The sequence below is a fragment of the Chrysemys picta genome, chromosome 18 (genome assembly GCF_011386835.1).
Source record: "Chrysemys picta bellii isolate R12L10 chromosome 18, ASM1138683v2, whole genome shotgun sequence".
Lineage (NCBI taxonomy): Eukaryota > Metazoa > Chordata > Testudines > Emydidae > Chrysemys > Chrysemys picta.
The window spans coordinates 14,997,387-15,023,059 of record NC_088808.1 but is presented as its reverse complement, the minus strand read 5'-3'; the positions used below and the strand labels follow the sequence as shown (position 1 = coordinate 15,023,059).

The 25,673-nt window shown below is 51.1% G+C and overlaps 1 protein-coding gene across 5 annotated transcripts in view; it reads right to left on the bottom strand.

Moving 5' to 3' along the window:
• Window positions 1-8,228: 8,228 nt before the first annotated feature.
• Window positions 8,229-25,673, bottom strand: part of NCS1 (neuronal calcium sensor 1) — a 110,574-nt gene continuing 93,129 nt past the window's right edge. For all 5 annotated transcript variants that reach the window (XM_005293344.4, XM_065572566.1, XM_024106078.3 and 2 more), the window contains 6 exons: window positions 18,092-18,230; window positions 15,921-15,999; window positions 14,878-14,966; window positions 14,110-14,187; window positions 12,957-13,075; window positions 8,229-9,361 (listed from right to left, as the gene is read on the bottom strand). In XM_005293344.4, coding sequence (XP_005293401.1) covers window positions 12,977-13,075; window positions 14,110-14,187; window positions 14,878-14,966; window positions 15,921-15,999; window positions 18,092-18,230 — 484 coding nt within the window. In that variant the 3' untranslated portion in view covers window positions 8,229-9,361; window positions 12,957-12,976. The remainder of the gene's footprint in view (window positions 9,362-12,956; window positions 13,076-14,109; window positions 14,188-14,877; window positions 14,967-15,920; window positions 16,000-18,091; window positions 18,231-25,673) is intronic.

Here is a 25,673-nt window from a genome sequence, read left to right as displayed (position 1 = left end):
AGGGGCAGACGGACGCTCTTAGGAACAGAAAGAGAGAGAGAGAAGGAAATGGAAGCTTTGCTCTGTCCAGGTGGGGCTGGATCTGGTCGTCTCTGAAATCAACGGCAAAGCTTCAATGGGGCAGAATCAGGTCCTCAAAAATACCCTAACACTCACACAATGACAGTCTCTTAAGGGTGAAATTCATCCCACTGTGGAAGGCCCAGGCAAGACCTTATTCATCACTTTAACCCCACATAAAGACCCCAAGGCCCAGACCCTCAATGGTATTTAAGCTCCTAACTCCATTGAAATCAAGCCTAAAGGCCTTTAAGTGCCTTGCGGGAGCCCTGGGCACTGGGGTGAATTTCGCCTTCACTGCATTCAGAAAGGGGATTTCCTTACGGCTCCTGCCCAGATGGAGAAGTAAAGCAATAATCCAAGCAAGGCTTTGGCTTCGTTTGACTAACGTCTCTGTGTGCAAATCACCTCTGCAGGCCCCCTCTCTGCCTGCCCCCTTGCCTTGTAACGTCCTCACTACTACGGTAGGAAAACTCAGCAGGCAAAGATTGAAGCAGTCACTGCTCTAGGGTCATTTGTGTAGCCAGCTCAGGCGGACGCAGGTTATAACCGGCTTCTTAAAACTGACCTACGTGCGAAAACTAATTCCCTGCCCCATTGCTAAAACCGACTTTGAAAAAAGGAATCAAAAGGACTTGGGACTTTTGATTTCCTCAGCAGCAGGGAGGGAGAGAATGGACAATTCCTGCAGAGCAGAGAGGGGGCCGACAAGGAAGCAGACGCCAATCAATCCTTCTTCACCCTCCAGGTCACTCTGCTTTTACCTGCTAATTGCGCCTCCCCCAGATTTGACCTTTCCTAACTAGACCAAGTGGTTCTGCCCGTTTGCCTTCTGTGGATCTCTTTAAGAGACAATTATCCTCTCACAGCTCAGGCCTCACCCCAGGCTACCGCTCTCTGTTCTGTTGGTCCTGCACTGTGCTTTGCAATCCACACACTGCTTTACTCCTTATCCAGTGGCTGGCTAGCTGGTCCCCCAGTCCCAGATGCTATCACAATGACCCAGGTGTATCTATGGTGGCACCTATCGAATTCTGAATCTCTGTGTAGATGGCAGCTTTGAATGTCTCATGGACTACTGGGAGTTGAAGGCTGCATCACACACAATGGGAAGGCAGTTTTCCCGGGGTCTAGGATCTAAGCTATATCCTTACTCTCCACCCAGGTGACATGCAGGGAAAAACACTGTTTGCGTCAGTGCAGATTTGCTCACAGACATTCCAGGGTGAACTCAACCTGCCGAAGGCAATGGGCAACCAGCCAACTCTCCTTGCCCTGCTCTCACGTTGAAACATTTCATCTGACAGACGGTTCTATGGAACGGGAGCGCTACTCGTTTTCTGCCCTGGACTAAATTCTCCTCTGGCATAAATGGGTGCAATTCCACTGACGCCAATGCAGCTTCACCCATTTAAATCAGCAGAGGGTTGGGCCCATTTCTTTGTCCTCTGCTTCTTCAACTGATTAACAAACTGCAGGATGCCATGCCCTCAAGACCAGCACGCCCGGACGTCGGTTCTACCTGTCGAAAAGGCAGGGCCAGACCCTGAGTGGCTGCACCTTCCAATGAAGCTCAATGCAAGTACTGAGCCCCGTTCAGAATATGGCCCACGGGAGGTTTGTGGAATAGTGGCCCAGCAGTAAAACACTTCTCAAAGGCCATCAAAAACGAAATCACAAGTTTGGCGATAACCCCTCACAAGGGAATAGTTGTATATAGCTGCTTTTGCCTGTGCACAGATCATTAGCATTAAATGACTAGTCAAGAGGAAAAAACCTTCACGTCTCCCTCCCCTTCTGTCTTGTATGATGGAAACTTATTATTATTGGTCAGGGGACCCACCGGTCTGACTTCACCCCCAAAATCGCATTTTTTGTTTTTCCTTCTGGAGGAAACAGCTAAGCCCAGACAAGACCCAGAGCTACAGGGAAAGGTGATATAAAACGGCAACAGTCATCACACAAACAGAAAAATAAAACAAAAGAAAAGGAAAGTACAGATCCCGCATTTTAATCTATGCAACACTGACAGTGACAGATAACATCTAGTGCCAGCAAGCAAGTTATTAGAGGCTGGTCATGCACCTTTGACTCCATTACTGGTTGTTTTTTCAAATGTCACAGCTGCACCACTCTTCTCTCTTTAGTCCAGGAACATTTCGGGAAATGTTGTGCAGAAAACATCACAAAAACAAATACATCAGTTGCCGTGGTTGTTTTTTTAATAATGACCCAGATATTTTTTAAAAAGGTAATGACTTGGTGAAATAAACTGAATATTCCAAAACCAGGAGGAAGTGATTTCCCCGTTACTCATGGTTCCTTTGTGTTTCATTTTCTGGAGACCGTGCAAAATCGATTCACTAATAATAAATAATAGTCACATAATACTTAGCGCTCCGACAGCATTTTTGTATGTAGATCGCAAAGCACTTTACAAGACTGGGTAGGTGTCAACCCCATTTTACAGATGGGAAAACTGAGGCACAGAGAGGTTAAGGCCGTTTTCTCAGGTGAGATGCCTTCTGACTTATTTTCAGGGGTGCTGAGAAGCTGCAGTTCCCGTGGCTTTCTGCTGGAGGGGTGGATGCTCAGCACTTCTGAAAACAAGGCTGAAGGCATCTCAAAGTCAGGCTCCCAAAATCATTGGCCACGTTTGAAATGTTTGGCCTACGTGACTTGCCCAAAGCCACTCGGTGAGTCAAGAGTTGAAGCACGACTAGCACCCAGGTCTCACCAGTTCCAGTCCCGTACCCTCCCCACTGGAACATGCTGCCCCTCAGGGAGAAAATACACTATTGCTGAGTTCTCAAACAGCCCTGCAAGTAACGTCTGGCTCCAGCAACAGACTTGCCTGTCCATAAGGGAAAACTTACACTGTTACAAAAGAGAAGATTCAACAGGCTCTTTATTAATCAACCAAAGCTTTTTATTCACTCAAAAACTCTTCCGTTTTTAATTTGCAAATATTAAAAGAATAGAGGGTCTGACAGTGACGCTGGGCTAGGGGACTGCACCGTCCTGAAGGCAGCAGTTGACGACCACCCAGGGGGTTAGCAAAAATTGCCAAGCAGAAGTCATCTTTCACTGGCGGTCAGGCAGGGCTGTGGCGAAGACCTCAGGTACAGCTCTAGGGGAAGGACTGGAATCAGCCAGAGCCTGGGTGTCGCTGTGCGGTACGTTTCTCTTCCACGCTCTCTACCAGTTGAAGGCCTCGTGAGCTCAAACCCAACACTTCTTTCCCGCCCCATCTCGACCCACTCGCCCTGACAAACACAGCTTTCTTTCCTACTCTTTCTAACAGGGCAGAGAGTCCGAAGGCTCCGTTCCGCTTACTCCCTTAGCGGTGCGTGTCAGTGGGGCCCACTACCATCTTTTGGGCCTTTTAGGAGCTCACGGGAAGTAAGCAGGGCCGGCGCAACCCATTAGGCGACCTCGGTGGTTGCCTAGGGCGCTAACATTTGGGGGGAGGCGACCACGGTGGCTGGAGCTTCAGCCGCCCCGGTTGCCGTCGATATTTCGGGGGCGGAACCTTCCGCCGCCACTGTCGGGGGCGGCATTTCAGGGGCGGGACCTTCCGCCGCCTCTGTCGGGGCAGCATTTTGGGGGCGGGACCTTCCGCAGCCTATGTCGGGGGCAGCATTTTGGGGGCGGGACCTTCCACCGCCTAGGGTGCCAAAAAAGCTGGCGGCGCTCCTGGAAGTAAGCTAGAGAGAGAGACATGGGAATGGAAAGAGCTTGGGGCTTCTCCGAGTAAGACACTGAATCCAGTAGCACCCCCATGTTGCTGATGGTTAAATAAAAGCGTTTCGCTGACACCTGAGATTCCTTGCTTCCTCGAGAGTGCGTTACCAGGGCTCTCTGCAGCTCCCAGACCAGGGGTTGTTAACTGCGGCCGAGCTAGAGACGGCTGCTGCTACTGAAAATCTGGCAAAGACCATCTATTTGTTAAAAAATAGTTCTGTGTGAGCTGGACCAATGATCCTTGACATACGGTGGCTCCTTCATACAATGAACTGGAAGGTGAAAAGCCTCTGCCAAACTTAAAAGCCTTTCCGAGGAAAGTGCCAGAGCAAATACATTCACACTTGCCTGGCTATTGTTATAACCTTTGTGCAGTTAGTTATTTATCAGCCAGGGAAGTTACAGAAGTGTCACATTCACCTTAAATGCCAGTCGGTATCAGAAAGGGACCAGCCTGGAGGGGAAGAAATGGTGAGCCAGGCGGCATCGCAGAGAGCTACCAAAAAACGAGAGCATTCTGGCCACAAAGCAGCACGGGAATTGAGTTTTCCTTGGCACGACCGGGATGGTATGTTCCATTCTTCACCCATCCATCCCTGTAACATATCAGATTGTAGGGAAAAGCAGAAGCCAGCCAACTCCCAGCTGCAAAGGGAGAGAGGCCTGGCTCTTGGGTGTAAAAACAACTTGTGTGCCCTTAAAGAGAACATGGTAAATGAGTTCAATTCCTTGTCTTGCTTCCTTTATTTCAAGCCAAGCTTTCCAAAAGAGCCAGCAGCACCCAGGAAAAGCTCAGGACCCTCCGACACCTTCAAAACCCTATTGCAATGGCTCTAACAGATTCATATTATGGTCCTGCTCCTCTTGAAGTCAATGCAAAAGTCCCACTGGGCCAGACCTCAGCTGGTATAAACTGACATAGCTCCATCAAAATCAATGGAGCCACTGACTCTACACCAGCTGAAGATCTGGTCCATTGATTTTAGTGGGATCAGGATCAGGCCCTATGAGGTCAGAATTTGTCCTGCCATAAAATGCAGCAGTTGCTTGGTGAGTTCTCCTAAGGTTGATCAAGTCTCCTCAAGAAGTGTCACAGTCAATGGGTCCCTCCTTACAAAGCAATACCACAGTAGCCCCAAGACAAAACCTCTCACCATACAGAACTGCAGTGTCTTGATGCTATTTCTGGACAATATGTATCATCTCATACAGGATCATTTCCTAGTGGAACCATGTTGGTTTCAGAACATTCCACCCATGGGGCTTTCAGGATCAGGAGTCACTGAAGAGGCTGGTTATTATTTTAAGTAATGACAGAAATCATTCAAGCCCCAATCCAGGACTCATCTCTATTTAGGAATGAAAATTTAAGCACACGCTTAAGTGATTTCCTGAATAAAGGTGGACGTAAGCATGTGCTTTTCTGGCTTGAGGCCTCTATCTGGAGGAATCAGTCATAGTAGAACCGATCCAGACTATCCAGCCTACCTGGTGAATAGAACAAGAGGGGAAACGGACATTCCTACCACATTTTCAAGTCAAGCTACGCACTCCATGGGATTTGCAACCCGCCAGTGGACGGTCTCCGGTCTCACTGCATGACTGGTGCCTTTGAGGGGAACAAAAATATGCAGTTTTGTGGTTCTCCCCCCAAAATCTCTCTCTCTTGACCTGCTAATGCATGAGTCGTCCCCAAGCCCTCAAGCTAGATCTGGAGCTAGGTCTGTTACGCAGCATGCTGACCAAGTTCTGTTTGGACGTACGCAAGACGGATGTGCACACAAATCAAGCTCTGGCACTCAGCTTAACAAGCAACCAAATAGATCATGCTACTTCCCACACTTTGTGCTTTTCCGATACCAGTGAGAGAAACATGTGGAAGGGGATGGTCCTTAAGAACGATATAGATGGGATGTTTGAATGCTCTGTGTGATTGTTACAAATGGAACGCAGCTGTAGGACAAGACAAGAGTTCTTTACCAGTGCTGGGTCAGGGGGTGGGGAATAAATAGCCACCGTAGATAGATGGCCACTCTGCACTAGGGATGGGATTTCGGAGTTAGGTACTAATGGGATTTGAAAATTCCAGACTTGGAGCCAAAATTGACATGTACAGTTCGCCTGGAGTTAATTCTCCGCCCCTGCCACCTCTGCTGTTTAAAATCCTTGCTTTGCTGGTTGGACCTTGGGTTGGCTGAGGCGACTGCAGACAGCTCCGAAGTGCTGATCACAGCCCAAGCCTTTGGGCTTGGTGTTCTGTGGGCCAGGAGGCCTCCCACCCAATGCTGCCCACACATCAGGGATCCGTCCTCAAGCTGCTATCGATCAGAGTTGCTCCCTGGAAGTCAGTGGAGTGATTTATACCAGCTGCATTTGTGACCCAGTAGCTGAAAATATTGCTCTGGAAAGCGTGGGTGACCTCGCTGGGAAGGATGAAGGACATCATTATAACCACACAATGAGAAATGACTGCCAGCCCCACCCAAAGAAAAGGTACTGGGGTATTAAATGCAAAATGCAGGAGAGATGCAGCTGCTTACACTGATGAGTGTGCGGGTTGAGCACTCCCCTCTCGTTTCACGCCAAAAAAAAAAAAAGAAAACAGGCTGCGCTCTAGAAAGTTACAATACCAGCTCACTCTTCTTTCTTCTGGAACAGGATTCGGAGAACTTCCACCGTAACTGCGTGGCGGTAAAGAGAGGACGCAGACTGTGGAGAAAAGCCTTCCTGGTTTCCACAGCTTGTGATAGGCCAAAAGCTCTTGTGTTTCCACGACCCGGGTATCGCCATAACCTGCAATAGCAAGCAGGGATTGAGGGGCAGCTGCCATCCTAAAACATCTGTGCTCTGTGACACATGGAGGACTGAACATGGAATGCAAAGTACTGGAAGAAAGCCAGTGTTATGTACAAGCTAGTGCAAATGTGCCACGGCTGGACGGAATCAGACCTTACTCGACTGTGTGTCCCCATATCGCCCCTAGCGCAGCCTACGCAGAAGAGAAGCCTTAATGCTGGTGACAGCTAATGGACATCTCTTCTTTAGTTCCAGCGACTGAAGTCAGCTGTTTTCGGAGCCGGAGTTCATGTTTCAAATCTATGTAGCTCTGGTGTGTGGACGATCTCGAAGTCTGCCCAACTACGGAGACAGGAGACACCCCTCCTATGGATATCTGCCCCTGTGCAAAGAGGCACCCACATTCACCACCCTGCAGGCATTCGAGTGCCAAATCTGGGTCACCCGGGCTGTATATCATCTCTGGCAAAGCACAGCTTGCACTGGTTACACTGTAGGGATATGGTGGGAGAGGAAGGAAGGAAGGGGAAGCAGTGCTTGGCACAGTGGCTGGGATTTATATACGGAAAAAGCAATTTCAGCTCTGAAAGATGGAGTCACTGCCCTTTTCACAGGTTTCCCCTGAGAGGTTTCAAGTACTGCCTGGGAGAACCCAAGAGCAGATTCTTCCTCCTGCCTCCCAATCCATTACTCTGCAGCTGTTCTTGTTACACACAGTCTGAAGCAGAACAATGCTTGGTGTTTGGATCCCATGGTGATCAGAGCCTTAGAAACACTGCGGTTAGCTAGCACAACAGGGGAATGCACCAACCTCTGGGTGCATGACCAAAAACGCGGGTGGAAAGGCAAAGGTCTCTGATGTTCATGGTGCACTGGACAATTGCTCTGTGTACAGGCACCGCACAAACCTGCCTAGGGAAACCTGCAGGAGGCTTTCCGTTCAAATGCCTGCCCTAGTCTTGGGTGCGTTTGCTACTGTGCGTCTATTCTGCTATTCCATTTCGCCCAAAGGTGGCGATAGACCAAGCAGAAATGGGGGAAGGGGCAAAGCCGGATTTGTTTTGTTGATCGTTTTCCTGTTTATCAAAGCTCAGGTCCATCTTTGTGATCCAAACTGGGCGCCGTAGGAATGGATGTGACTCACTGAACAAGACTTCTCTCAATGCACGGCCCGAAGCGCAAAACTCAGGAGCACTTTAAAACTACCAAACGAGCGCAAACGTGGCAAAACGCTAAGAGGCTATAGCCATTCTTCCTTCTCCAGGACACTAAGCAGCACTCTGGACAGGAGACACCCCTGGACAGCGTCAAGTAGCTCTGGACAGTGTCAAGGCTTTGGGTTTTGCCTTAAACAGCTATGAATTGTAGTTTGCTTAGACAACTCTCCTAAGCTCCACTGACCTGCTGGTTCTTTTCAAAAACATTACACTGTACAATCAACCAGCCATCTCTGTTCTCAGCCCACAGGGACTCCAGGCTCCCAACCTCCTGGAGGCTTAGCAAGGCCTTAATACAGTTCCATTTTTTTAACTCCCCATCCGCCCCGCAAGACAGATACACGACAGTCCCAGGATTTTCCAAAAAGAAGGGTCATTTTAAAGCTCAAACAATATTGGCCCCATTAATACTTTTCATGCAGAAAAATGTCTGGATACTGTATATTTCATCATTCTGCTTTACACAAAGGCAAGATGGCAAAATGAATGCATAAGGGGAACAGAAATACAGCTTGTTGAGGGGAGGAGAGCGTTCAGTCCAAGCCTGGGGATTTGTCAGGAGTAGTAGCTGAGTTTCTAAAGAGAAGGAAGGAGGGAGGGCAGGGTGCAGGGACTAGAGGTATGGGAATAAGGAGAAGGGGGTTAGATTATCCCCTGTAAAACATCAACCAGCCGACAAAGCACAGTATATGGGCGGGGGTGGGGGGAGAATATTTTTGGCTTAATTGCAATCGCAGGCTACCTCCCCCTGCCATAGTGTGTAAACCTTGCAACTTTTATCACCTAGGTGTTTCAACACACGAAAGACTAAACACAGCAGCAACGGTTACAACAAATAAATAAAGATATCGATAACAGAGAGAGGCATAGTCACAAAAGCCTCACTTTTTCCATTCAAAAAAAAAAAAAAAGCACAATACTGTATCACAAAAACTATACAGATCTCCCTAGCGACGCCGGCTGGGCTGCTGCTGGAAACGCAGGGGATGTGGAACTTTCATTTCCAATTGCCTTTTATCGTCCATCCCCTCGTCCCCCCCGCCGATAAAGCAGAAGCCGATGGTGATCAAGCACTCGGACGGCGTGCAGCAGCCGCCCGCTCCAAGACCTCAGCAGTACCTTTTGGCTCCTTTTTCATGCTGCGCTTTTCTATGAAAACAATGTAAAATATTTAGTGTTTTTAGTCTGTTCCAAAAAAAAAATCTACTAAGTAAAAGCGAGAGGCGGGAGGGGTCTCCACACAGCGATGCATGATCCCTTCCACCCCCAGAAGCTGAAAAATTCGCTGTTTTTTCTTTTTCTATTTTTTTCCTTTCTTTTTTCTTCTTTTTTTCCCTTTTGTTGTTGTTGTTATTGTTGTTGTTGAGAAAGCGGAAGTTGGCAAATGGACACGGTTAATTCAGAGTGCAGAGTGGGTGCGGGGGATGACCTCACACTTCAAGCGCCTCCCTTGTTCGTGTAACATAAAGGAAGGCTGGAGAGGGACAGGCAAGCTTCTTTACTGAGGTGGTCTGATGGCACAGAAAGAATCTTCCCCCAGGCAACTGAAAGAGAAGTTGGGGAGGAAGAGGAGAAAGCAAGTCAACTTGTGTTTAAATCAACAAAACTAGAGATAAGAAGAAATTTATTGATAAGTCAGTCTTGCCAACTCGTATCATTTTATCCCAAGTCCTGCCATCTTTTTTTTTTTTTTTTTTAAGGACCCAGCTCCTGGAGTCAGGTGATTCTTGTGAGACTCTATTCTATGCTTTGACTGAAAATAGAAAGGATGTTTCTTGCCATCCTGGCTGTGGAGAAAAGTTTGGAAATATGACACTCCCCCACACACATCCAAGGCTCCAACGCCAGAACCTAAAGTTTATTATTTTTTTAAATCTCTTGGTTTATTAGCACCTCGCCAGTTTCTGAAAGCTTGCTGTTGGCAATGTTGAGTTGGTTGGGTAAACGGGGGGAAATCTGCTGCCTCCTTTTGAAATCCCCCCCCCATTTCTGGGGGCTTAAAATTTCAAAAATGGGAAACATCATCCAAGTTATGAAATCTGAAGAATTCCAAGGGGGAGACGGAGGAATTTCTGGGTGAAAATGTTGATGGTTCTCACCCCCACTTTTCTGTTGTAATTCAATATTTCGGAGACATTTCTTAATGTGCGCTCTTTGGGGCAAGGGCTGCATCTGTGCAGCCCCTGTGTGTTCCCACAATACACAGATAAAATTCAATAATAACCCATATGATTAATGCTGCAGAATATTGATGAGCAGGGGCTATTCAATATTACACCCTGCCAGTTGTGCTACCGATGCTTAGCACACGAGCACCTTCCCCAATCCCCAGATTTTGCAAACTGCATCTGGGGCTCTTCCATCGCGGCTACCGGGTGAGTCACACCACGGACCCTGCTGGTTTAAAATCCTTTACAGCGAGGCAGGTTTTACTGTATCATCGGGTACAACAGTCCTTGTGGATGCCTGAAAATCAGAAAGCGTGTTTGCGATTGTCCCCCAAGGTCGTAGGAAGGAATTGACTCCCCCATCGGGTGGTAAGAATTATAAAGCTCCCAAGAGGGGAGTTTGGAACCAACTAGATCCAAGTCTAACCACCGCTCGTCCCCCAGTAACTCACTAAAGAGTTTGTCTTCTCCTCCCTTCCAGCCTCTGGCTTCTCCAGCTTACTTTCTTCTTTGCACCACTGCACACAAAGCCCTGAAGAGCAGCTTTCCCTACGCCAGGTGCCTGCTGCTGAGCTCAGGGCCCCACCGGGCCCCCATTGGAGCTTGCCCTGCATTCCCGACTAGCTCCCTTCTGACAATATGGCATTTTCCTTTGTGCATGTTCACCACTAGAGTTTGCTACATACCGCCTTAAAAACAGCCAAGCCCAGATGGAAAGAGGCAGAGTTAGGGCTCAGAGGAGAACATATTGCGCAGGGAAGGCAGCATCTGCAGCTCCCGCCAATCGAATTAGTGCCGGTCACCCCATTCCAATAACATGCCCCTGCTTGAAAAGCAGCAAGAAAGAGGGCATGTTCTGCAGAGATGGGCTGAATTCAGCATCATTTCTTGGAGACCCCTTCTCAAATCTGGGTGTAGGGACTAGCCCTGGGTCTGAGCCCTCTCCCCACCCACCCCAGATGTGGCAAAATAAGAACCAGCCTGGTAAAGGGGTACAAAAATAAAACGAACCCACCGCAGGTTTTGCTCGGCCCTCAGGCTGCATCAGCGTGTGGCTTGAATTATGGAATTGTGAGGGTCAGAGATGGAGGAGACCTTGGACCTCATATCTGCCCCATCTTCCTGGCAGCACAGGCATGCTCCTTCCAGTGCATTCCCCAAACTTTACCCCAGCCTAGTTTCAAAGTCCCAAGTGATGTCTGGGGTTTATCTAGGGCTATTAGCAGGGTCTCTAAGTGCTAGGAGGCTCAAATCTTCAGGGTACTATTCCACAGCCAAAGAGAACTGAGATGTGCTGGAGGAGGTTCCTCTGAGCCCCTGTCTGGAATCCCAGCACCATCCTGACAGGGACACCGGGGTGACCTCCTTGGCTTTGGTCCAGCTCATTCCACTCTCTGGACGCTGCCAAACTTTCCCTGACAGAGACCACTCATCCCTGGGGCACCTCCCAATGCTTGAGGAATAGCCCTTGAGGAATAGCCCCGACTGCACTGTCCACTTCTTCCTCTGCTTTCCCTTACCTCCTGGCTCCTGTGCCCTCCTCCCTGTTCCTCACCTCTCTGCATTCTAATGTGGCTGCTTCCTCCTGCTGCTCCATGTTACTTAGGCCCAAACATAGGGGAGTACTTCTCCACACAACTCACAGTCAACCTATGGAACTCATTGCCAGGGGATGCTGTGAAGTGCAAAAGTATAACTGGGTTCACAAAAGAATTAGTAAGTTCATGGAGGATAGATCCATCAATGGCTCTTAGCCAAGATGGGTAGGGACACAACCCCATGCTCAAGGTGCCCTGAAACCTCCAGTTACCAGAGGCTAGGACTGGATGATAGGGGATGGATCACTTGAAATTACCCTGTTCCATTCATTCCCATTGAAGCATCTGGCACCAGTCACTGTCAGCATACAGGACACTGGGCTAGATGGACCATTGGTCTGACCCAGTATGGCCGTTCTTATGTTCTAGCATTGACAGCACAGAAGAGACTGTCTGCCCACTCTCAGTTCCTGGGCCCGGCACCACAACAGACCCCAGCACCATGAGGAGCAATTGTCCCAGATGCTGGGACTGGATGACAGTCCAATTACTTAATGATTGCCCTGTTCTGTTCATTCCCTTGGAAGCATCTGGCATTAGCCACTGTCAGAAGACATGCTCCATGCATCTGAAGAAGTGAGGTTTTTTACCCACGAAAGCTTATGCCGAAATAAATGTGTTAGTCTTTAAGGTGCCACCGGACTGCTTGTTGTTTTTGTCGGAAGACAGGATACTGGGCTAGGTGGACCATTGGTCTGACCCAATATGGCCGCTCTTATGTAAGGAAAGTCCTGCTTAGTCCCTGCAACCCCTGATCAATTCCTGGAAAAGTTCGAAGCAACTGAAAATGGGCAGTGTCAGGCAACCGTAAGGAATGGCACCTGCACAGTCTAGTCACCACATAAGAGCTGTGAGAGGCTGGAGCGTGCTCAGTAAAGATGGAATCTTTGGAGACTTTAGCTGCCAAACTCTAACAAGTCTCTACTGTGCATGTGGAAGCAGAGATTTTTTTCAAAGGTTTATAATGTGACCATATTTGGGTGGATTTTAACGGGGGTGGCCAAGGCACATTCCTGACATAAAGGCCACCCACCTGCCAAATTTCAAGCTCTTTCTCCAAAGCATGGGGGCGCTAGGCCTTTTCAATTAAACAGTTGCAAGACTATTTTTAATACGGGCAATATAACGTATTTTTTCTTAGCATCGTTCTAGGAAATGGCTGAGCTGTTTCAACTGAAACTTCCCCCCTCCCTCAAAAGTTCAGCATGGGGCAAACACGCAGCACAGAAAATATTAGCTCAAACAGTTAGAGTTTGGCAACGTTATAAGCAACTGAAAATAGGCCGTGTCCGGCAACCGTAAGTCTAGGCAGCACCACCAGTTCTGCTTACAATAAACAGAGATCCCCAGCACTGCCACCTTGCTCGGCTTACCTCAGCTTGGGATCCCGGGACTATACGAGTCCGTCATAGAGGGACAGGGCCTGTACGATGGACGGGTCGGCTTTGGAGCCTTCCTGGAACTCCTGCAGCGTTAGCTTCCCGTCGGCATTCTGAAAAGCAATGGCCGTGAGAGCTGGTGATGGCCAATATGTTGCAAGTAATTGTTTTATTGAAATGCCCTGGACCCAGAGGAACAATCTGTGCTTGGTATTAAAGAGAGACAGCTTTGAGTCAAAGCCCTCACCCCAAACTCCAAGGAAATTCAGATAGATTTGGACCCGGCCCCGCTTGACTCTGCCCCATCCCTGATATCTCCCCCAATTCTCTACTGCCTTGTGTGCACGTTGAGGAGTGGATTCGAAGGGCCCCTCATTCCTCTGGCGCTGCCCCACTGGCCCTTGAAGCCCTCACTGGGCAGGTGGGCAAGAGTAGACCTGGAAAGTTGGCCACCCTGGTTGGGGAGGGGTTACGGCTAAGGGGATAGTTACGCTGGTCCACTCGGCAGCCTCCTCTGGCCCTCCAGTAGAAACAAAGGCTGCCCTTCCCCCAGAGCAGGCGGTGACAGAAACGCACCTGGGCAAATCCCACTTAACCCCTGGGCGTGACACCGCTCTAGCCCAGCAAGGCGGAGTCCAGCCCAAAGTGCCAGCCTGCCAGAGGCGGATTCAGCCAAGCGCCCAAGCCCAGGCTTTGCTTTAAGTCTCCACTGGGGTTTAAGCCCTCTGCTGAATCAGCTGTGCATTGAAATGAGATCACCCGTCACCTCCACACCTGGTCAGGCCAGCCTGGGGACAAGAATCCACGCTCACGCGCAGGGGGGAAGCGGGAAGCAGAAGAAACTGTACGGCAAACATCCCCTCCACTGGGCTAAGCCTAGATCAGGGACTGATGGTTCACTGACAAATGTGGCGCCGTGTCACACCCGATGACGAGAGGCCCTGAGTAGCTGGGGCTCCCACCAGCCCTGCAGAAGCTTTGAGCAGGCTGCATAGGCGAGATTTTGTGTCCACAGGGAGAGGAGACGACTACAGGCCGGTGGGTTTCATGGGGGACCCACTCTGGGAGATGGAGGAGCGGGGCTTGTGACAGCCGCCGCCCCCTAGAGGTGAGAAGAAAACACACAAGAGTTGCCATCGAGTCTCACCTTGTCCATCATAGCGAAAATCCGATCCACTCTCTTCTCAGGTGTGTTTTCCTCTTCTGGAAGCTCTACCGTATTTCCCTGTAGGGACAGGAGAGAGCGTAACTTACGCACACTTACTGCTTGTGGCCGGGCTGCATCCTCGGTGCTGGGGGGTCTCTGCGTCTCATCTCTCTGTGCATTAGGTGAAGAATGCCCCGGTCTAGAGCTGAGCTCCCTCGGGCCAGTTCTGGGCGGCTCCATCCGCTCTGCAGAAAGCCTGCTCTCTCCGCCGCAGCCGACCTCACGTGCATCCCAGTCACAGGAGACGCCTAGCGAAGGGCCAGATCTGATCCCTGCCCCCACTTGGAGCAGCACTGGGACCTGGGGCTGCAGCAGTCTCGGGAGGTGGGGAGGGAACACAAGCCTCCCACAGCCGGCTGTGCAGCCAAGTGATGCTGATGGGGGTCACAGCTCACGACAGGAACCTCAGGTCGGAAGCCACCTCTGCTGCACTCTGCTCTCTAGGGGGAGGAGTTATCCAGGAGGCTGTCCTGCTCTTCCCCACCTCAACCCCCTCCACCATATCCACAAAAGCAGGGGGGGTGACCTGCCGCGGGGGCTACCCACGTCCTGCCTCACTCTGCCCGTTGGAGCCATGCTAATTTGACTCCCGGACAGGCCTGCTGCACTCCTGGGGACTGCATCAGAATCTGCTGCTTGGATCTGAATGCAAGTGGGACTGCGGAGCATTCTCCCCCAGCATCCTCTCCCCCTCCCCCGGACACTCACCACCATCTGATAAATAGCGTCTACGATGTCCAGCATCTCGTTCCTCGTGATGTAACCATCGTTGTCCAAGTCGTACAGTTTAAACGCCCCTGAAACCAAGAGTGACACTGAATTACTGAGGAAGCGCCGGGCGCCAGCGGGCAGGCAGCACCTAGTGTGAACGCAGGTTGGGCCGGCAGCAGAGTCTGACGGCTCTTAGTGGCCTGTCTGTGCCAGGAAGAAGCCATCTCCTGGGGACCACTTCCCAGGGCACAGACATCACTGGCACTCCCCGGCCAGTCTCAGCTCAGAGGCCAAGAACTGAATGGGTCCTGGAGACTGATTGGCCCCCACACCCCAGGCCAGGATCTTCAAGTTGCGGGCAGGGGCAGAATAGTGGGGCAGCGAGGGGGAACCCTGCCTTGCTGCTGTCTGCACTGGACCTGTGCTGTGGATAAAGAGAGGCCCCCGTTCTGCAGGGCTGTCAGTCCGCCAGGTTTCCTAAGCACCTTAATGCACACACAGTAAGTTAGCGCCCAGCTCTCTCCTCTGGGAGCCTCCCTTCCTGCACCCCGGCGAGTGTCTCCCTGTTTTAATTAGGGCTGTACGAGGTGAACGCCTGCAATGAGATCCCAAGACAGCGCCCTGGCGTAACAGACTCTACACTGCAACTGGACGTGAGCGTCCCCCCAGCTCTGTGTTAGCGGAGCTCGCCCTAGTCCATGGAAACGGGCCGTGTGGGCATTGCTGTGACGTTCCACCTCGGACTCCGCAGAATGGTGCCGGGGCTTGAGAGCCCCAACTCCAGCCCGAGCCACAGCGTTCAAGCAACGCCCACGCAGCTATTTTGCGAGTGGGAGCCCCCCTAGCCCCAGTCTGTGGGCCGGCTGGAGCCTCGCTAGTGAGGCTAGTGAGACCCCTCTCCAGAGCTCTTCCCTGCTTGGGCAGATGCTTACTGCATGGCTGCCTCTTGCTATTCTGGACCCATTCTGGGCTCAAGGGCGGAAGTGGGGGGACAGACAGAGAGACGCAGTTCCTGGTTTCAAACTGAGCTGAGGACTTACACCGCAGTTTCTCATCCAGGGTCCCTCGGGAAGTGACCGACAGCGCCTGGATGAATTCCGAAAACTCGATCCTCCCATCCTGAGAAGGGAAAGAGAGATCTGGAGTGATATACACGTCAAAAGCACATGGGCCGAGGTTTGTATGGCTACACGTGTGTGCCCGCACCTATGAACTGTGCATGCAAACACATGTGGAGTCCCAAACAGGCCAGTTCCATTCAGACACCGCGCTGCTGATTCACGGTGGTGACGCAAGCAGGGTTAATTGCATTCCTGCTCGTGGGGCTCCATCACTCGATCTTGCTCAGGTGACCCCTGTCCACAGCTATGGTCCAGTAGAGTAACAGGTCCAGTTACTCTTGGTGCTTGAGGAATAATCAGCTGGTAAGAGAGAGGGCAGGATGCTGGGCACCACACTCCACTGTCAGGCACCTGATTCTGTGGACGGGGAGCAGCTCCCTCGTATCCCGACTGGTGGAGCAACTCCATTTCTCTGAGCGGAGTTTCACTGATCCCTTCTCTGCTGTGAGTTCCAATCCCAGGGCCAAATCCGGAGGAGACATGGTGCAAGTTACGCTGCCATCAGAGGGCATGTAACAGAGTCTCAACAGCTATTGCCTTGTACCATTCTGATCTTAGAGCGTTTTACAGCTGCTTTGCGCGTCTGTAAACGAAGACAGTGGGGAACAGGCCCAGGCAGTCTACATTCGGTGTAACTTCGGGAATGTCTACACTGTGCACTAAGGCCAGGCTCTGACTCAGGTTTGAGCCCAAGCCCCACTTCTGTCCACACACCAATCAGTCTGACTCGGGTCAGCAAGTGCCCAGGACCCTGCGGGGGGGGGGGGGGGGGAGGGGAAGGAGTGTCAGAGCCTGTGTCCTGCCATGACTCACGGCTAAGCCCTGTCCTTTTGCAGTGTGGATGCAGCCCAAGCCGCAGACCCATGAGAAGGCTGGCATAGTGCCACATGGACACGTTCCCACGGCTGTGAGACCCGGGTCTGACAATCGTAAACCCAGGCTAACAATGCAGTGGGACACTCAAGTGCGGGCAGGGAAACACCAAGTCCACAAGCCCAGGTCCCGCCGACCCGGGCTCAGGGTGCACTGGAGACATACTCTTCATGATCAGAGGAGAGGATGTCAGGGGGTGGGGTAAACATGTACAAAGTTAGAGTCCTCTTCCCGCCCGCCCCAACTTTAACAAGTCCTGGCAGCCTGCAGAACAAACTGCAGCTGAGGGATGGGGGAGTCAGGTGTTTTGGGCCTATGACAGGGTCTCTCTCCCACCCATGAAATTCTCTGCAGAAGAAAAACAAATGGGAGAATTACTGAATGGGAGCAAGAACTCTTCCGCATGCAAAATGGAGGGAGGGCTCCTGGCAAAGGCTGCTGCTGACTGGCCTCAACAGAGCAGGGTTGTCTCCTCAGCAACTCTGTGCAAACAGAACTGCTGGTGCCCAGGTGACTGCGGAGTCTGACCCGATCCAGGCACGGACAGGAGCTCGCCCTCTGAACAGGGAAGAGAGTCGTAGCCACCAGGACAGAGGCGAGAGATAAAGGAGAAGGGAATTACAAACATTTATTTCCGCTGCAGCTTGTCTGTAAAAAGCCTGATCTGGCTGGCAACGTAAAACCTGCAGCTCTGGGTAATTCCTGACGTGGATACGTCTGGCTGATTTAGCGGGTAAGGGATGGTCCGCCTGATGGGCCTCTGTTAGCAACACCAAATGTCTCCTTTTTCCTCTTTCGCATTCGCTATCCGCTGCCCCCTTGAGAATCACAAAGTAGAGCGAGCGCAGGGACTTGCTGCTAAAGCTTCTCCGCTTGAAATTCCCTACCAGAGCTGCCCAGAAGATTCAGGGGGCCTGGGGCAAAGCAATTTGGGGGGCCCCTTCCATAAAAAAAAGTTGCAATACTATAGAATACTATATTATCGTGGGGGCCCCTGTGGGGCCCGGGGTAAATTGCCCCACTTGCCCCCCCAGGGGCAGCCCTGTTTCCTATTCCAGGAAGTGAACGTTCAGATTTTCGCATTCAAGGACTGAACAGTGAGCGGGTGTCACTGTATAAGACATTTCGTGGTATCTTAAACCACACAGCTCCCGGCGGGTGAGAGGGGTGTGCACTGAGGGCCAGGGGAGCTCAGCAGCTGCCAGTCACCAACTTACTTTGTTTTCATCAAAGACGTTAAAAACGAAGGTTGCAAATTTCGTTGGGTCGCCAAAGGGAAAGAACTGCTTATAGATCTTCTGAAAGCCAGCTGCGTCCAGCTGTCCGCTGGGGCAGTCCTTGATGAAGCCCTTGTACCTAAGAAAGAAAGAAGAGTGAGTAACTGGTAGACTGGGCACATCATCACACCCGCCCTCCCCTCCACTGACCCAGCTGAGGTCATTGCTGCTGTGCTACTATTTCTCTTTACAACCCTGTTCCTTTACCCCAGGGCTGAGCTTTCTCTGCCATTACAAACAGCCCATCCAGAGAGGGAGAAATTCCTGAGGGCCAGTATCCTCGCCCCACCTTTCCAATGGTCTGTGCGTTTCCTGAGCAGCTCCGTAGCCTGTGCGGTTCAGTGACAGGACAACTAGTGGTTTGTGGGAGGCACCCATCTAGTAGCAGCAGCTGGTGCAGAGACCCGGTGCTGCGTTCGTATCTCAGCCATGTGCCCCTTGGAGGCTGGCGCCAGGCTGAATCTTGACTCTCCACAGCGCTGACCAACTCAGCAAGCAGCCAGAAGAACCAAAGAGAAGCAGGGCGTGGCTGGCAAGGTTTCCAATACTCCCCTGCGAGGATTTCCAGCCGGCGGGCTCGCCCTGGCAGAAACCTCACTTGCCATTCTCCTCTGTGCATGCCGTCACCAGGGAAGCACTTGGCACACGGCACAATACAATGGGTACAAAGAGGAGCTGTTCCCAGTTGGCCAATCCCCTTCCTCGAGGCTACAATCCTACCACACTGGCAATGTATTTCACATCTTACTAGTCTCCTGCTCCATCTCTGCATGCTACAAAATACTCACAAGCCCACCTCCACTCCAGACACATGTGTCTAAAGGAGGGAGTCTAGTCCAGTGGCCAGGGTGTGGGAGTCAGGAGACCTGGAGTCTATTCCTGGCTCTGCTAGCAACTCACATGCCTGCTCTGGGCCTCAGTTTCCCCGTCGGTAATCTATGGATCAGTGAGCTCTACAGCTAGAAAGTGCCTTACAAAAGCTAGGTGTTAATTCTTATTACAAGCAGCTCTAGCCCACCGATCAAACCTTCTGCTTGACAAAGGAGTATTTTTATTAGTGTTTCGTGCTGGGGGGCAGCCCACCGATCTAGTGATCTGAACGTAGGGCTGGGAACTGGCAATGCCTGAGCGCTAATCCTTGCTTTGATACTAACTGGTTCCAGCCACGTTTTCCTGGCTCACAGCAGGGTTTGCAAAGCTAAGTTAATGTCTGTAAAGTGCTTTGCAAGATGAAAAGTGCTGAATGCATTAGTCCAGAGACCTCGCCGAGCAGAATACGCACATTACAGGACCACTTTAAGTAATTAAAGCTACATGTACACAGCCCTGTCATTGGAGTACATTATGCAATTACCTATCTGCTCAGATTAGGCCCTGAAATGCTAACGCCCGGTAGCCGCTGCTGCTCTATAATCTCACTTAATGGCAGTTACCACGCAAGTCTCAAGGCAACAATCTAAGAGCTGGTCTGCACAAGAAAGTGAAGTTGCCCCAGCTGTGCTGTTCAGGGTTATGAAAAATTCACACTCCTAAGCCTCCGTGTAGACACCCCGAGGTTAACAGAACAATTCTTCTCGCACTGAAATAAGCCCCTACACCGCAGTGCTACATCAGTGCAGCTACAGTTGTGCCGCTGAAGCGCTTCTAATGCAGTCACAGCCTAACAGAACAGCACCAAAGTTACCTTAAGTCTCTGTACCCGCACCAGGATATAAACAGGCCAAAGACTGCCTCCGGTCTCTACACAGAACTCCCACTGACATTAACAGGAGCTCTGCAAGTGGAATGAAAAGGCCAGGTATCTTCAGAACAGCGGCTCCAGCCCATTTTGGTTGAGGATTCCTTAAGTGTATACATAAAATAATCATAGTGATTAACGTTTGAATAATAGTGCTTTCCATCCATGCCTCTCAAGGCACACTACAAAGGAGGTCAGGCTCATTATCCCCTTTTAAAGATGGGAAACTGAGGCACGTTTTCAAGATGGGGACACCAAGGCACATTTTCAAGATGGGGAAACCGAGGCACATTTTCAAGATGGGGAAACCGAGGTACGGAGCATCACAGCAAGTCCTTGGCAGAGTCTAAGACCAGACCCCGGGTCTGCTAACTCACAACACTATGCCCCAGCTACTGGACCACTCCGCTCTCCCGACAAGGTTGAAAGACTTCATCCTCCTAAGAAGACATCATATTGACTAATTCTTCCATGTTATAACAGGAGGTGAAACGTTCTGATTCCCTGTAATGCCAATGGGTGCTTGTGGGCTGAGGCTGATGACTGAAAGGGCTCCCCAAAACGTGCCCACCCCTTTGGTCCCTGCAACAACTTCAGCAGAGCGACGCAGCTCAGTTCTCTTTTTACTGGTCTCCAGCAAGCGTAGGGCCTCGAGTCAGGAGATCTGGTGTCTATTCTGGGCTCTGCCACTGCCTTGCTGTGACACCTCGGGCAAGTCCCGGCAATGCTCTGTGCCTCAGTTTCCCCATCTGTAAAAGGGGGAGAATATCTACTATGCAGGAACGGTGTGAGGCTTTACCGAATGTCTCCCAAGTGAGTTAAACCCTACAGCTGGGAGGTGCTATGGCACAGCTGAGTAGCAATACTGTTAATGCAGCTGGTTTGACAGAATATCTTCCCTCCTCTCCTACAGATCCAACCACAACTGGACAAATCTATGTGACAATTATCAGTCCAGTGACTGATGGTATATGCAGTCCCTTTCATTTGCTTTCTGCAAAGAGTCATGCAAGGAAAAACTGGTTTGCAAGAATGCCCACAGAAAGGGAAAACATCCTGGATAGCTGTGCAAAGGTGCGAACGCGGGCGCAGCAGAGGGGCTGGCATGGCCTTGGGTGCCAACAATGTGGGGGCAGAACTGACGTCTGGCCAGCTGAACTGGGGACAGCAAATACCTGAATGGTTCAGGGGCAATCTGCAGGCTGGAATCCGTTCATGGGAAAAGCTGAGATCAAAGTGTGCTTGTGGGTCATTTGTAATGGGGAAACGGGTCCCATCAATCGTCTCCTGGGAACTTTGCTCAGCTCCAATCCCAGTGAACCAGGGTGGTTGTGTCTCCCCACGGAGCGCCCCCTCTTTCTCTCTCCCCAGGCATTACTGAGCAGAAGGCAGAGTGCAGAAGGCCCTCCTGCGTTTTTATGTACTCAGCTGAGCGCTTATGGGAAAAGATCTGAGCTTTTCTACCACTGAAACATGTTGTTTTCCCAGCTCCGCCCCTCAGGAGTAACAAGGCAGAAAGAAGAACACTGCCACCTTACCAAGGTGATCTGGGATGCCCAGCGGGCTGGCTCCAGAATGTGCAAGGCATTACTCTCAATGGCGGTGTTAAGGGAACTGAAACTACTGCCCGTGGCTGGTGGCACTTGCTGATGGGTACTGGCAGGAGGCTCCTCGAGCTGCATGCACACAAGTGCTCTGGGCCGGATTGTGCTGTTAGCAGACAGACAAGGCACCCCAGAGGAACACCAGGAGGCGCTGTGCCTCAGAGAGGCCATAGTCTTCCCAGGGCTCCCTGCTCCAAGAATAATTTGCACCATCTTTTTATGGAGCGGGGCGTGTTCCACTACTGGGTGGTGCAGAGGGAGAGGGGGAGCCATACGTCTTCCTGCTGCCTGCTCCCTCTCCACCCTGGGTTGTTCCTGGGTGAGGAGAGCCTCACCCCCATGCTCCTGGGGTTGGGCTGGGCTTTGACACGGGCTGTGCAAGGGGGGGATAGGGCAATAATTACTGCATTGCTCATCCGCCTTGCACTAGGACATACGATCCATACCCTGTGCTTAGACTGTGAGCTCCTGTATGTACAGCACCTAGCACAACAGGGCCCTGATCTCAGCTGGGGCCTCTCAGCGTGACCAAAATACAAACTAACAACAACAAGGTTAAGGATCCGTTACGGGTGCACGGTTACAATCTCTGCCCATCAGGAATTGTCCGTAGCTAAGGTTATAAGAGAGACATTAAAGGGCCCGCCCTGGATACCCTCGTGTGCAATAGATAACAGTAACCATCGGACTAGCAGATCAGGAGTAGGAAACACCCCAGACACGACACGGCTCCGGGAACTTGTGCATTTCCCAACCCTCTGTCTATAGCTGGGCAGCCTTGATGTTGCTTTGACGGTGTTCCTAGAACGCTCACTGGCCATTCTGCCAGGACTACGCAGGTTGAGAACAGCAGCCCCTGTCCTGGGTCAAGCCAAGGAGGGGAGTGGCTTGCATTAGGCTCTCTTCCGCTGGTGCAGCTCCAGCAGCGGGCACGCTAGTGTAGACAGAGCTCAGGTCATTTTACCACCTAGGACAATGGTAACACCTAGCATCCACGCAGGTGTCATCTAGGCACCCAGATTTCTAGTGCGACTCCATCAAAGTCAATGGGGTTAACTCTGTGTGTACGTCAGTGTGACTGAGAGCAGAAATTGGCCCTGGGTCCATGTATTACACAGGCTTGGAGACTGGGTGTGACCACGAGGCAAAGTGTCCAGAGCCCAACTCTGAGCTGTGTTCCCTGGTGTACGTATAGCCCCCTTCATGTGGATGGGTTCCCCGGGACCCCCAGGCATTTGTACATCACATGAGGCTGCCCCTGGGAAGCAGAACTTTCTCGGAATTGTTTGCTCTGCATTTGAGTTCTCTCCTGGACTCTACAGACTCGCGAAATGATGCTGGACAAACCTCTCTAAAACGCGTCTCACAATACAGGCCTAACTCTACGGAGGGGGGTGGGTAGCTGGGAATCTGTCTGCACCATTTGTGAATTCAGGTGGGTACTATGAAATTGTATCATGAAATTACCGCGCCATGGAAAGCCTACAGGTATGTGGCCCCACCATGGCTGGCAGGACCCGCAGCAGATGCACTCCAGACTGAGGCCGATGAGAAGGCACTTCGCTGTAAACAAGGGTACTTTGGTCACAATATTATGCCAGAGAGCAGCTGCATCCTTGGAACACCAGTTTTATCTTACCCCTCGGGAGGAAGGGGGGAAAGTAGGAGCAGTGGAAATTTATCAGGCGCAGAACAAAACAGGCCAGGTGACCAGACAGCGGTTTAAACAGAGAGTCACCCAGCAATGGGGACTGGGGACAGACTGCAGAGAGAGGAAGGTCCCAGAAGCAGTGGGCAGAAGACTCCATGCGGGAGAAGCACCCCAACATGCAGAGGCCTGGATGAAGCAGGGGGACCCTGCCAGCTGTCCGCAGCCCAGAGGGTGGCCGAGGGCAGGGTGCACTAAGTGGGGGGCATTGTGGTTACAAAGTTTGTAGTTTTCTAAATGATCTGAGCTCTTTTGTGCGTTGTGCATTACATAGAAGAACAATAATGTGTTGGGCTCTGGGCTCTGAGTGTGTCGCATGCTCCACGGCTGTGCGCCCCCGAGACGGTTACACGGCGAACCCTTCTGGGACACGGTGTGTACGTCTGGGGGAACCGGAGGATCAGCTCTGCACCCCGAGGGGATTGGCAACGGGTTCTAGTTCTCAGGATGAGGCTGCACCCCAAGAGTCTGCCTAGGGATTCCAAAAGAGGGGCAGTGCCTGGACTTATTTCAAGCCCCAGAAGCTTAAGCCACTGGGGGAATCCAGGGATCCAGAGACGTAGATGTCTCTCACAGCAGTCTGGGGGTGGCCTGTCACTGACCAAATCTGTGACAGGGGGTTTGTGAGACTTTGGGTGAAATCCACCCTGGCTTCACTGAACTCAATGAGCGGTGCCAGGAGAACGTTTTGGGACGTGCTAGCTAGTAGCCTCACCGTGTCTTAGACCATGTGTAGATAAAGTACCATGAGAACAGAGTGAGCAAAGATGCTGGGGAGAAATGGATAAAACGGATCTCTGAATTAACACCCCACCCCTCCCCGATCACTAAAACTGGATACAGCCACGCAGCACCCTCCTGAAGCCGTCAATAGCTCAGAGCTTCTGCCCTGGTCCACTGCTCCAAGGGGTTACCATGTGGCCTGGAATGATTGCCCCACGAGGCCCCCCTGTCCAGATGGAGACAAACCAAGGCAGCTATAAATCTTCCACCTTGACCCGCAAAAGGGGCAGCGTGGACAAAGGACAGAAATGTTTATTCGTTCTTGCTGGTTTGCCGGCGGTTCTTTCTGATTTAGGTAGTGCGGCAGCCGGCATTAGAATAATATTTACAGGAAAGGAAGCGCTGATAAACACTGCCGCCATCACTGAAGCATGCTGGGTTTCCTTTCCATTGCCTGCGTGGCTCTGTAAACTCCTATCCATTTCAGAGATTGCCCTAAATAACCTCCTTCCCATTCCTGCGAGCTCCCCTGGACCGGTGGTGGAAGGGTGGGGAAAAGGAATCTTACAAGACATCATCAGGGTCTAACATTTTCACTGGTTGCAGCAGGGTGACAGAAATGGGGTTCCTGGCCCTGATGATCATGAGTTAAAGGTACTGCGTTTTCCTCTTCTATGTGTCATCCCAGCCCTGATCATCCACGGATCAGCACACAGACCGCTCGCAGGATCGGGTCTAACTCTAAGGGATGGGCAAACCTGGTCTGAATATCATTTGGTTTGAAAGTTCCACTTGAACATTACTGGGGTTTGCATTCTGCTTAAGACAGAATGGGGCAGAGCACGGAGTGAGTTCAATCTAATTACAAAAGGAAAAAGGAAAGCATATTGTAAGGGGACTGGGTAATGTGCATGTGCACAGTGCCCTCTACTGGATGGAATCAGCACTGCTCAGTTGTGTGTCATAGTAGGCCTTATACTGCTAGCACCTAATGGAGATGCTTTTTTAGTTCAAGTGACAGAAGGCTGTGGTTTTGGAGCAGAAGAATCTGAGCTCTGTCCCTTCTGTTGCGGTGAGATTATAAGCATCCATCATGGACAGCATAATATCCTAGATGAGTATGGATTTGTAACAATATGCACCATTTATAGAGCACCACCTGGAGCCTGTCTAGCTCTCTGGAGGTTCTTCTGACTTTAATACACAGGTACATACTTCCCTACAGCTAGAAGGACACTGTGGCTTGCTGTAAAAATAGCACTGCTTTAACGAGAGGTTGTAACACCTCAGACTGCATGAGGCTTCAGAAGGGCCAGATAACACAATGACAGGTAGGTACAAAGACCCGCCCACTGCTCCTCAGAGCAACGCAAAGAAAACCCACCCCCAGAGCACCAAGATAACCTCCTTCAGGCACAAACAAAACAAAAACCCAGCCCACCTGCTGACTGTTGAGCCTTCAGGCCAAATGGCAGGCGCCAGGCAGCCTCTAAGTACAAATGCAGAATCACACAAGTCAGGGATGGAAATGAGCTGTGGCAGGAGAATAACCAGCAGTCTCCTGGCCAGAGTGGGATTATCTCCTGCAGAACGTTTCGAGTGGATCTTGTCCAGTCTAGTTGGAAATGTCAAGCACTGCAGCTTCCACCGCTTCCCTGGGGAAATTATCGTGCAACCGAGTGTGGGGCAGAGAGCATACGAGGAGGAAGATGGGAGGTTCCGAAAGGCCCGTGTGATATATAAAAGTCT